The sequence below is a fragment of the Arachis duranensis genome, chromosome 9, assembly GCF_000817695.3.
Source record: "Arachis duranensis cultivar V14167 chromosome 9, aradu.V14167.gnm2.J7QH, whole genome shotgun sequence".
Classification (NCBI taxonomy): Eukaryota; Viridiplantae; Streptophyta; class Magnoliopsida; order Fabales; family Fabaceae; genus Arachis; species Arachis duranensis.
This window is the reverse complement of record NC_029780.3, coordinates 5,995,864-6,009,514: the sequence shown is the minus strand read 5'-3', so window position 1 is coordinate 6,009,514 and position 13,651 is coordinate 5,995,864. Positions and strand designations below refer to the sequence as shown.

The following is a 13,651-nucleotide window of genomic DNA, read 5'->3' as shown; positions in this document are numbered from 1 at the left end:
TTATTATTTTGCTTGTAATTCTATGAACTGCGCGCTGCCAACCTATACGATTTGCATGGTGATATTTATTATTTTGACTTCAAAGTAATCATATTAAAACAGAAAAGCGAGTTGCATTAAAGCTGTAACCGATGAGTGATGACAATACTACGATAAAACTAGAATTTTATTTTTAAAAAAATAGTTCACACCGTCACATACGCATAATATATAAGGCTAATTTTATGGTGTCTATTAATTATTATCTAATTTTTGTCTAACTTATTTTTTGTGATAAGTTTTAAATTTTTAAAAATATTTTATTTTTATATCTTTTAAATTAAATATTAATTTTTAACCCATTATAATAAATAGACACCACTTTTTAAGCACCATAGCATTCACTAATATATAATATATAACTGATGGCCACTGTAGCAAACTAACAACTGCAACCGCGATTATTATATGGGAAACCACATAATCAGTAAGCTAAGCACTTGTTCAGTCATCACTATTAGCACTTTTTATTCAAGGAAGGTAATAACTAATAAGTGTGCTGAGCATGTATTAAAATAATCTTCATAGGGTTAATGCACTTTTTTTTTAGAATATATACTTGTGTATATATATGTATAGCATCTATCTTTTAATACATACACACAATGAAAGGAAAATCCCAGTAAGAAGATGTTTCAGTAGATATAGTAGTTACAAGTAATGTTATTAAAATTTAAGTTATATTTTTTTTATATTTTGATAATATTTTTTAAAATATTGTTTAATTATAAAATATATTATTTTAATTTTAACAATATTTTTTAAAACATGCTAATCATTCTAGCTAGCAATGACACTCACACCCTAACATACAAATACAACACAATAAAATTGGAGCGGAAGATGAAATACAACACCCTAACATATAAATACAACACAATAAATTTTAATAATGTTGATTTTTTTCTCCTAAAAAGAATTATGAGAATATAAAATAAGAAAATGAAAAAAAAAAGATGAGGAAGAGGAAGAGAAAGAATTTTGAATTATACAGAACTTATCAGAATAAAAATACATCCAAATTATCTTCGTTTTACACTCAAATATCTTCGTGTTATACCCAAACTTTTTCATTTTATACTCAAATTTACTGTAAATACAGAAATGAGTTATGCTACGTGTACACTAAAATCAACCACCAAAGTCAGCCACCAATATAAAATATATACTGAAATACAAATATACATTAAAAATAAATTAAAGCACACATGTATTTATACACAAATACATTATAATTAGTAGCTAATTTTAGTGTACAAATAGCATTTTAGTACAGAAAAATATTTCCTCTAATGATGCATTTTTTTCTTCTTTTTATTTCTTTCTTTCTTTCTTTTAGTTAAAATGAATGTAAGTTTATCCTCTTTCGAGTAATTTTGCAGCATTATGTATTTTTTTCTTCTTTGTTTGATTTTTTTATTTTTATTCTTGTTAAAAGAGTAAAACAAGAAAAAACTTGAGAAGGTAAAATAAAAAGAAAAAGATGAATAAGAAAAAAGAAAAAGATGGTGATGATGATGAAAAAAAAAAAAAAGAAGCAGCAGCAGAAGATGAGGAGGAGGAAGAGAAAGAGTTCTAAATTATGCAGAACTTATCAGAATAAAAATACACCCAAATATTTTCGTTTTACACCCAAATATCTTCGTGTTACACCCAAATATCTTCGTTTTACACCTAAATTTGCTGCAAATACAGAAATGAGTTATACTACATGTATACTAAAATCAGCCACTAAAGTCAGCCACCAGTATAAAATACATACATTTTGGAATACAAATATACATTGAATATAAATTAAAGCACACATGTATTTATACACAAATATATTGGTAGCTGATTTTAGTATACAAATAGCATTTTTTTACAGAAAAAATATTTTCTCTAATGCTGCATTTTTTTCTTCTTCTTTTCCTTATTTTCTTCTTTCTTTTAGTTAAATGAATGTAAGTTCATCCTCTTTTAAGTAATTTTGAATAAGAAAAAAAGAAGAAGAAGATGGTGATGATGATGAAAAAAAAAAAGAAGAAGCAGTAGAAGATTAGGAGAAAGAAGAGGAAGAGTTTTAAATTATGCAAAATTTATTAGAATAAAAATACACCCAAAATTATTTAAAATACACCCAAATATTTTCGTGTTACATCTAAATTTGCTGCAAATATAAAAAAAATGTTTCCTCTAATGCTACTTTTTTTTTATTGAACCACCTTGGTTAGATTCAAAACAACAAAAGGAGGAAAAGACTTGTATGAGAAAAACGATTGTATGTGGAAATAAGTATAAACTGCTCATCAACACCACAGATAGGCTATAAAATACACCCAAAATACACCATATTAAAATAAGTATAAACTATAGAATGCAAATACAACTATAAAACCATAATAAAAAATAACAGAAATCATATTCAAGAATTATCATTAAAAAGAAACTAAAACAATTCAACTAAAAGAATAATACAATTCACCCTCAATGAGATGAAAAGTCATAAATTGTAAATACACCAAAATTTTCCTAAAATACATCCAAATATTCTTGATTTACACCTGAACATCTGATATAAAATGTAGAAAATTCATCAAAACTAGTACATTAGATTCAATTCAAACAATGAACAGCAAATTTCATAGGCAAGGTTCACGCATTATTTAGCTACACAATCATAAACTACTAACTGGATTCAAATTTAGATTCAATTATTAACTGGAATTAAACCACACCTCAGGACTTCATTGGATTCAAATTCAAAATCTACTTCGCTCTGATTCAGCTGACAATCTAAAGCTGAATCATCCATTATCTTCAAAACGATTTCAAAACTTGATTTCAGAAATAATGGAAAATGAGAAAAACGAAGAAAGAGAACATAGAGAGAAGCTTACGTAAACGACAAAGAAGAAGGCAGAGAGAAACGCTTGAAAGAGATCGAATAGAGAAGGCAAGAAAATACAGAAAAAATTCGAAAAAGAAACGAAATTCTTTCGAAGAAAGAAGTTATATATTCGCGCATTGATTGATTGAAAAATATGTTAAGGAAGCGCGTGAAACATATGTGCCATAAAAGACGTGTTTTAAGGTTAAGGGATATTGAAAATTTGTAAGACTTGTATAATGAAAAGGTTTGTATGTGGAGATTAATTGCTCTTAATATTATTAGTATTTTTATCCAAAAAATTTATATGTAATACGTTAATTTAGAAAATTCTTTTCATTCGGTCTTTTTTATTTTCTAGATAAAGAATATAAAGTTTAAGTTCTACAAATTAATAAAACAAAAATTGAGTAAACGAAACTGAAATTAGTTTTCTGGTTTTTATATAGAAGATCGCTTACATACAAATTTATTCAAGAGCAATAGTGTTTTATAAAAAATATAAAAAATTATCAAAGGCAGCTAGTGGCTATTATTGGTATATATTATTGTATGTTAACTATTGCCAGTCACTCTCTATTTAATTTTATGATTTTTAGCATTTGTTAGAAATAAGAGACTAAACTGGAGAAAAGATTTGTGTGTCTATTCAAGTTGTGTGGAATGATACAATATAAAGGGTATTTATAGGTACTAAGAGAATCATAATAATAAAGACGTAATCTCCTATAATAAATATTAAGATATTCTAAATAATACTAATTGATCCTAATTGATCCTAATAATATTCTAACATCCCCCCTCAAACTCAAGTGACAACTTGAGTTTGAAACTTATTTAAAATAACGAAATAAAAAAATGCATAAACTAATAGAACGGATGCAGACGGAACTGCCGGAAGAAAGCGCAGACGGAACTGCCGCTAGTATGCAAAAAAAAAAACGCAGACGGAATTGTCACAAGAAAACACAGACGAAACTGCCATGAGAGAAGGCAGACGTAACTGTCACGAGAAAAGGCTGACGGGACTGCCACGAGAGAATGCAGATGTAACTGCCACGAGAGAACACAGAGAGAACTGCCACGAGAGAAGGCAGACGGAACTGCCACGAGAGAAGGCAGACGGAACTGCCATGAGAGAACGCAGATGGAATTACCACGAGAAAACGCACACGTAACTGCCACGAGAGGACGCAAACATGAGAGAACGCAAATGAAACTGCCGAAAGAGAGCAAAAACTATATGATTTCTTCATGAGAATAGGTAAGCAGCGGATGACAGTGGCACTCAAAATAGGTTAGTCGGTGAGATGAACGAGCATCAAAGGAGTGACAAAAGGGAAGGAATAATGACATCGAAAAAAAAGTGCAAAAACCACGGTGATTTCACCGCAAGGAAAACAACCTATCCTCTTCAAGGAGGATACCATGACTCTGATACCATGTTAGAAACAAGAGACTAAACTGGAGAAAAGATTTGTGTGTCTATTCAAGTTGTGTGGAATGATACAATATAAAGGATATTTATAGGTACTAAGAGAATCATAATAATAAAGACGTAATCTCTTATAATAAATATTAAGATATTCTAAATAATACTAATTGATCCTAATTGATCCTAATAATATTCTAACAGCATTGATGTTTTTTATTTTTTTGTGCCACTAAATATTTCCAACATTTATATTTTTTTGTCATATATACAAATATTTGTGTCACTTTTGTTTTTATACTTTAATATTATGTAAATACTTTTTTTATAGTTTGATCATTAAATTTTAACTTTTTCATTATCACGTATCACGATACGTTGTTGTAATATTATTAAAATAAAATAGTATAAAAAGCATTTCAAAAATGTTATGAATATATAAAAAATTGATTACTAATTAATCAATTACGATATATTAGTATGTGAATATATTTGTTGTTTAACTCATTTATTTAATATATATTTTATATAAATAATTTGTTAGGTAGTTAATTTGTAGTGTACACCTAATTGAAAACTATTAAACTTAAAGAAGGATGTATGATGAAGTAAAAAAGAAATCCTTTCTGAACTTTCAAAAATTAAAAATAAAAAATTTGCGAACGCTTTTATATAAGATGTGTATATGAATATGAAGTTAAGACTAAGACTATTAAGGGAAGAAGTAAAAATCCTATCAGAATCTAAAAAGTACATGTATGTGTATAAAAAAAAATTATTTTCCTCATTTATTTTTTTTCTCTTTTTTCTCTAAAGCATTTAGTGATTTAGTCGCAAATAAACCATTATTGATTTTTTAGTTAAATTAAAAAATCGTTATATTCTTATATGTAAATTGTAGAAGAACAATGCTACGAACCAATAGGGTATTAGCTAAAAATCAGCCAAATATTTTTGGGTGAATCCAAAATCTCTACGAGTTAATATATATGGATGTTTTTTCTGTTAAGTATCAGAATGTTTCTTTTTCATACTAAATGGATATTCTTTTATATATTTTTCGAATTTTTTTATATTACAAATGTGAATGTCTCTATTTCTTTAAAAATTTCATATTTTTTTAAAATTTTATAAATATTTAATTATTTTTACTAAAATATAATTAGATGTTTCTTTTGTTAAGTATTAGAATATTTTTTCATATTAAATGAATGTTTTTTTATAATTAATACTGACAAATAACAATTCTTCCCCAAATTCATTCTTTCAAAATGTAACCTGACTTCCGTATAAATATACCTGCATCATCATCAAGATCTATATTGTATTATATTAAGAAAAATACACACAATGCATATGAGAATGGATTGGATTGGATAAGAATGAATGATGACCTCCGCGGAGAGAGTGAGAGTAACCTTGAAAAGCTTTGCGCAATTGCTCAGAGTCGTCTTCTGGAGAAGGAATCTGAGCAGGAACCTTCAAAGTCGCCATTGTCAAAAACAACGCTGCGTTTTTCGCGATTTATCTCTACAAAATTCAGAACTCAGGAAGCAATGCCAATGTCAACGCAGAGTTAAGGTGATCGGTGACGAAGTCGAAGGTGGATTTCGTGTTGAAACAATTGTCTTGGATGCATTTGTTGAGGGCGTCGCGGAGAGCATGGAAGTCGCCAGTGCTTCCAGCAGCATTGGTGAGAGAAAGAGGTCTGTGTGAGTGATTGTTGGAGATAGGTAGGTTAATGTAAGAAAGAAGAGGAAGGCTTTTATAGATTTTAATTAGGTTTACTTAATTAATTTTAATTTTTTTAAATTTTGAATTTAAAAAATTTAAAATTAATTATTAATATAAATTAATATGGTTTTGTTTAATTTTTTGCAGATAATCTTTTGGTTCCATATACTTTTCCATTGTAGAATATATAACTAATCTACAATGTATTAGGAATCTTGTTGGCAAAGAGAGCTAGAGACAATGAAATAGGGCCTATATTTACATTTAGGTGGAAACTCAGGTGCAATGGACTTTACGTGAAGTTGATAGTTGAGAGTTATTAGATAGTTTGACTGATTTAATTAAATTTTCATCTAACGACTTTTATCTATCAACTTCACGTGAAGTCGACTGTACCTGAGTTTTCACCTTACATTTTAAGATACCCGAGGAGCCATTATTTGGATTTTTAGTTTAACAATAATCTCTGACAAATAACACTTATCACGTATTTCAATTTGAAATAAAGAATTTTAGAATTATATTTTTCTATTCGATTTATTTCTATATCTTTTTGGTATCATGTTTTATATATAAATTCACTTGTATATTCGCATCTACATATTCATTGCAGTTTATACAGTGGATATATAATTTTGACACACTTAAAAAAATATTGTTAAAATTATTTTCTTTTACTACTTTAGCTTTTTGGTTTAATTTTAATTCCTTTTTTTTTCTTTCTCGCCTTTTTGGTTTGTATTTATTTTGATTCTTTTGGGGTTAAATTTACACATGCTAGGACTGAATCTAACCTCATCGAAGGCATAATTCAAATGATTCTTCGGAAATTAAATCGCAAATATAGAAGTGAAGTCAGAAGTCCTTTTATATATGACCAAAACTACGCATGCATTGAATCTGTATTGACCCATTCAAAGGAAGTTCGAACCATTGGGATATGGGGCATGGGGGGTATAGGAAAAACAACAATTGCCACGGCTATCTTTCAAGAGTTCTCTCCCTTATATGAAGGTAGTTGCTTCTTGGCAAATGTAAGAGAAGAATCAGAAAGGCATGGCCTCAGTTACATATTCACTAGACTTCTTTGCGAGTTGCTACAAGAAGAGGTTTATATTAGCACTCCCAAGATAGTGTCCTCTGCTATTGTGCGCAGATTGAGGCGTAAGAAGGTTTTCATTGTGCTTGATGATGTAAATACTTCTGAGCTTCTGGAAAATTTGCTTGGAGTTGGACATGATTATCTTGGAGCTGGTAGCAAAGTTATTGTTACAACCCGAGATAAGCATGTTCTTCTGAGTAGATCAATTGATCACATTCATGAAGTCATGCAAATGAATGATGAGAACTCTCTCAAACTATTTAGCTTGAATGCCTTCAATAGAATCCATCCTCCCGATGAAAATGGATATTTGGAGCTATCAAAAAGGACACTTGCCTATGCCAAAGGTATTCCATTAGCTTTGAAAGTTTTGGGATCATTTCTTCATTCAAAAAGTGAAAAGGAATGGGACAATGCACTGGAAAAGCTAAAGGAGATTCCAAATGCTGATATTCAAAAGGTGTTGAGGTTGAGCTTCAATGATTTAGATCATTCGGAGAAAGATATATTTCTGGATATTGCATGTTTTTTCAAAGGGCAAGAGAAAGAGAAAGTAACAACCATATTGAATAAGTGTGGTTTCTACGCAGATATTGGAATAAGAAATCTCTTAGACAAGGCTCTTATATCAATAGCTATGAACCAAAGCATACAAATGCATGACTTGATACAAGAAATGGGTCACAAAATTGTTTGGGAAGAATCTGTTGAGAATCCAGGAGGACGCAGTAGAGTGTGGAATGCTGATGAAGTTTGTGACATACTGAAAAATGATAAAGTAAGTGAATGATACTTTGGTTTGCCTTCTAAACTACATGAAACCTGTGTATGTAAATATATATATATATATATATATAGAAAATGTAGATTATCTTGTTGAATATTGTTTATTTATTTGTAGGGAACTGATGCAATTGAAAGCATATTCTTGGATTTGACTCAAATCAAAGATCTAGAAATAAGCACCCATGCCTTTAGAAAAATGCTTAACTTAAGGCTACTTGCTTTTGCAAGTGGTAATATTAGTTTTGGTGGGAAGAGAATTACTAACACTTCAAGTATTCCAACAAATATGGTATTGCCTGATAACTTGAGATATATTCAGTGGGATGGATGTCCACTGAAGTCTCTATCATCTAGCTGCTGGCCTACCAAGCTTGTTGAGCTTTCTATGACTTACAGTGATGTTGAGAAACTTTGGGATGGTGCACAGGTATGCATGATGTATTATTCTTCGCCTCTTAATTTGTTTCTTTACTAAATCTATGTTGCATTGCTAGAATATATGGGAATTGCTAACTTCTATACCTCTATGGATATTAGCATTCAATATACATCATAACAGAAATTTATTGGACCAACAATTTTTAGTATTTTTTATTATTATTTAATTAAGATAAATATTAAATTATCTTTAATAAATAAATTTTATTAATTTATGTATATAAACTATAAAAAATATACATACAAATTATATTGATTTATTTGTATAAATTTTAATAAATATAAGTATAAATTATATATTTTTATGTACAAAATTTATGTAATATAAGTGCAAATTATTGTTGGTAAAAAATGATAATATTTATTAATTATGTAGCATTATTCTTGCTATTAATTAGGTTAAAATATGTTAAAACTATTTTTGAAAAATTTCAAAAACTTTAATTACAAAAGACAGTAATTATATTATATATGATATATTATTGATAAGTCTCCTAATAATTGTCGCATGATAATTTGACAAATTTATTTCTTCCTCTCTTAGATAATAACTTGATGATATCCATTTTAATAAATTAATTCTTATAAAAACAATTTTCTCTCTTTTAATAATTATTATCTTAATAAACTTGATTACTAGTTTTAGAATAGAAAATGCTTGATTTCAAAATACAAATTGATCGGTTTTTAAACCTGTAAATACAAGAATTGTCATGTACAACTATCATATTCATGGTTAACAATACTTGTACGGAGACAGAGTGTTATCACTCCTAGCCTATGCTTTATTATTATGAATATCACAGAGATATAACCATTTATATGCTAGTCTAAAAGGGTGAAATTGAAATTAGATTCCGCCATTTAGGAATATGCATGTTCTGGTGAAAGTGGACATTTCTGACAGAGTGAGCAAGTTAGGTAAGTAATTATGCCAACTGGCAGAGTTAGTTATAGTGATTAAGAGTTAGTTAAATTGACTGCGTTGGTATAGTTAGTTGCATTACTTGTACAACAAGATAAGGCTATAAAGCTTCTTGTATCAGCACTTCATTCACTTAATCAATTCAGAATCTCATTCTCTCACTCTCATTCTTGTTCATCACCTGTCCATTTCTATATATTTTGTTGCAGAATCTACCAAGTCTAGTGATAGCTTGCGTCATATTCACCCTTCTATTTTCTGTCTCCAAAAGCTTGATGGTTTATATGTGTATCATTGCAAAGGCCTAAAGAGTATATGCAGCAATAAGTGTTCACCCTCTCTTCGATCACTGGTGGCGTATGGTTGCCCCAATCTCCAAGAGTTCTCAGTCCCAATGTCGAGAGATCGTTCTGGAATTAATTTGCATCTAAGACTAACTGCTGTGGAACGATTACCACCATCAGTTTTTCATCTTAGAAATCTTCAACACTTCTCATTTGCAATCAGTGATGGTCTTATGGATCTTCCTTCAAATTTTGCCTACCAAATCATGCTTTCTGACCCTACCAAGCATGAATATAACACTGCAATCACCTTACATAAAGTACTACCTAGCCCAATCTTTCAATCTGTAAGGCGTCTGATTTTTGATAATTGTTGTAGCTTAACTGAAATCCCAGAAAATATCTCTCTGTTATCATCATTGGTCCACTTAAACCTATATCATTGCACCAATGTCATAAACTTACCCGAAAGCATTAAGTATCTTCCACGACTCCAGGTTCTTAGTGTATATCAATGCGAAATGCTTCAACTTATACCAATTCTTCCACCTTCTCTTAAACGCCTTAGGGTGTGGGACTGCCAAGCTCTAAAGACAGTATTGATCAGTGAATCACAGAGGAAAGATGAGGGTACTTTTATATTCCTTAACTGCATAAATTTGGATGAAGATTCATACAGTGCCATTTTAAGAGATGCTATTGTCAGGCCAGAGGTTGGGACACAATCACCATTAGCATCAAAACTCGAAAAGCAAGAAGATGCTTGCATCATTCTCGATCGTGATTGTTATGTAAATGTTGGCGAGACTTGTTGTTTCTTACCAGTTAGACACAATAAACTTCTTGATGAATTGTTCCATGAACACTCCACAGAAGCTTCTATAAGTGTTGAACTGACTTCAAGTTCCAAATTGTCTGGCTTCCTTTTGTACTTGGTTCTCTCTCAAGCACAGTTGTGTGACATTGAAGGACAGATATTGTACAACGTTGATGACTTCTTAAGTTTTGGATGCGAGTGCTACTTGGAAACAAGTTGTGGCGAAAAACTCCATACAAGAAGCTCGTCTGTGATACAATGGCACTGGGATCAGCTATATCACAGGGTGAATATCAAGTCGGATCATGTATTATTATGGTATGATGAAAAATGTTGCGAGAAGATAATCGAAACAATCAATGGCAAGAGATCCTCTTACAGCGCGAAACTTGCATTTAAATTCTTTGCTGGAATTGCTAATAAAATGGAAACAGTGATAAAAGGGTGTGGCATCCGCTGGATATATCAAAATGTGGAGGAAGAATCAAGAGAGCGTAAATCCAAAAGAAACAGGGAAGTTTATGAGTCAGTAGACATTGCATTCCAGATTGGACAAGGTTCTGAATCTCACCAGCAAGAACCAATTCCTCCAACCAAAAAGTTTAAGCAAAGTTTTCTGCTGACGTCAGCCTCATCAATTGTTGAAGCAGAAGCGGCTGAGGACCTGAGGTAAAATCTGTTAATTAATTGATTGATTACTAATTGAGTAAGTACATTTTATATTATTGTTATCAATTATCCTGGTAAATTTATCCTAACCTAATTGAAAACAACATGCATGGACAGGCAAAAACTTGAACTTTTGCATATTCAATTTGATGGACATTCATGTATAGGAAAGGAATGATGGCACTCCGGCTAGAACCGTTATAGCAGGTTCTTGTAATTGATTTGAAGTTTTTGCACAGGAAAAAATCTGGTATGAAATTTCACAATAACAAAACATGAGTGCTGTTGTTTTATCTATATTCTCATGCTATAATGGGAGTAGAAAGTATACATAATATAAAACATATGCCAACATTATTTATAAATTATTTGAAAAAATATGCATTTTGTCCATGGTAAAAATTTTTTAAATTATCCTTTAACATTTGATTCAATTTTATTGAATTCTTAATTTTTTAATAAATTTTAATTTTATTCTTACTGTTAACTTTTTGACAATAAATTATAAATCAAATTTTAATTGAATACTTTATTTCTCAACTAACATTTTTATTATTGGCAAATGAATACTTATGTCAAATTTTGATAGAAATTTAAATAAATCAATCTTAATTGTTATTTAAAAAATATTACATTATAAAAAAAATTATATCATGAAATAAAAATTTAGACACTTGATTTAACAATTAAATTTAAAATGTTCTACTAAATTAGTTATTACTCTTTTTTATGCAAACTTTTTTTTCTTCAATTGGATTATATTTTCTCTATTATTTGATTAATGTTAACCTTTTGTGGATTTCGTCTCGGACTCGTAGGATGGTTTAATTGGCTCCTAATCTAGGGATTCGAACACTCAAATAGGGAAAGGACCTGATGCGTGAACCCTACCAAGAGCAAGAGGCCCCAAGAGAGTCAAGAAGAAGTGACTTGTAATGTTTTTATCTATGCATCTGAATCACATACAATTTTTTTCATCTCTGAAAGACATCACTTTTTGTAATGAATACAATGATAACTACTTGTATGTATATAGGTGGAGGAGGTATTTAGAAAGTCCCCCCTAGTTGGGAACTTTTAGATATTCTTTCTGTTATATATAATAATATTAGAGAAATATTCTGTACTAATTTTTTTTTTTCGTTTATCTTACATTTTGAGTTCATATTCTATACTACCCAGCTCCGTATTCAAACATGTAAGGCTTCTCAAATTTGATGATTGCCATAGCTTAACAACATTTCTTTGTTATCATCATTGTTGAAACTAAGCCTACACAAAACCAATGTCATAGGCTTACCTGAAAGCATTAAGTTTCTTCCACAACTCAAAGTTCTTAAAGTTTGTCACTGTGAAATGCTGCAATTTATACCAGTGTTTCCACCTTCTGTTGAATGCTTAAGGTATGGGATTGTAAATCTTTGAAGACAGTATTAAGTTTGGAAAGTGAAACACCCAAACAACATGCAGGTACTTTCATATTCCTGGACTGCATGAATTTGGATGAAAATTCATGCAATGCCATTCTGAAAGATGCTATTGCTAGGACAACATGTTGGATGGAAACAATACTAACAACTGAATGGAAGAACAACGAGAGAATGAAGATCATAATGTGATTAATTTTGGGAAGATCTGATATTTCTTTCCTATAAGAGGTAGCATACTTCAATAGTTTTTCCATGACTACTCTGCTCAATCTTCAATTAGTACCCAAGTGCCTTCAAGTTCTAACTTGTGTGGGTTCATGTTCTACCTGGTTCTTTCTGAAGCACAATCATGCATCATTGATGAACTTGTTATTAACTTTGTGTGTGAATGTTACTTGGAAACAAGTTGGGGAGAAAGTATCCATGTAGCAAGTTCCGTTGTCGTCGAATGGGGCTGCGACATGACCATTGGATACCAGCTGAATGTTATGCAGGATCATGTGTTGTTATGGTATGATGAAGAATGTTCAAAGCAGATAATGGAAACAGTTAAAGGAAGAGAAGCTAATACTGAAAAGAAGTCCCATTTTAATGCAAAGATGACAGTTAAGTTCGTTGCTCGGCTACCAAACAAAGAGGAAGCAATGGTAAAAGAGTGTGGCATTCGATGGATATATTCAAATTTGGAGGAAGGATCATCAAGAGAGCAGAGATCCAAGAGAATCATTGGAAGTTAATGAGCAAAACTTAGTCCTCCATACATGCTTCAACAAAGATATTTGAAGCAAAGTTTTCTTGAAACCCCCTCAATCATAAGAACACTTGGTAATCTTCCAATAATTTATTATTGATTAGTACTTCTTAATGTTGGCAAAATTTGCAATTGACGACTTTTATATTTGACTTATGTACACTTTATCTTCTTTGCTTTTCTTTTTGATAATTAAAACAGAGATACTAGAAGGTCAACGAATTCAAGCCAATAATACAGAGAGTAAAAGGAAGGGTGGAAGAGAGTTGAGGGAGAAGAAGAAAACGAGTTCATCAAACTAAAAGAAGAAGAACGTTGATGATAATATGTTCTGGTGTTGTGGGTGCGTTTTTCACTTTTGTGTGATTTGGGTAT

The 13,651-nt window shown here is 30.5% G+C and overlaps 1 protein-coding gene across 1 annotated transcript in view; it reads left to right on the top strand.

The window, feature by feature from the left end:
* LOC107464293 (TMV resistance protein N-like) overlaps positions 1–13,262 on the top strand; it is a 16,038-nt gene extending 2,776 nt beyond the window's left edge. Inside the window, exons 2-8 of the mRNA XM_021131772.2 lie at positions 6,856–7,954; positions 8,078–8,389; positions 9,255–9,321; positions 9,535–11,095; positions 11,335–11,345; positions 12,390–12,498; positions 12,806–13,262. Coding sequence (XP_020987431.2) covers positions 6,856–7,954; positions 8,078–8,389; positions 9,255–9,321; positions 9,535–11,095; positions 11,335–11,345; positions 12,390–12,498; positions 12,806–13,262 — 3,616 coding nt within the window. The remainder of the gene's footprint in view (positions 1–6,855; positions 7,955–8,077; positions 8,390–9,254; positions 9,322–9,534; positions 11,096–11,334; positions 11,346–12,389; positions 12,499–12,805) is intronic.
* The last annotated feature ends 389 nt before the right edge of the window (positions 13,263–13,651 follow it).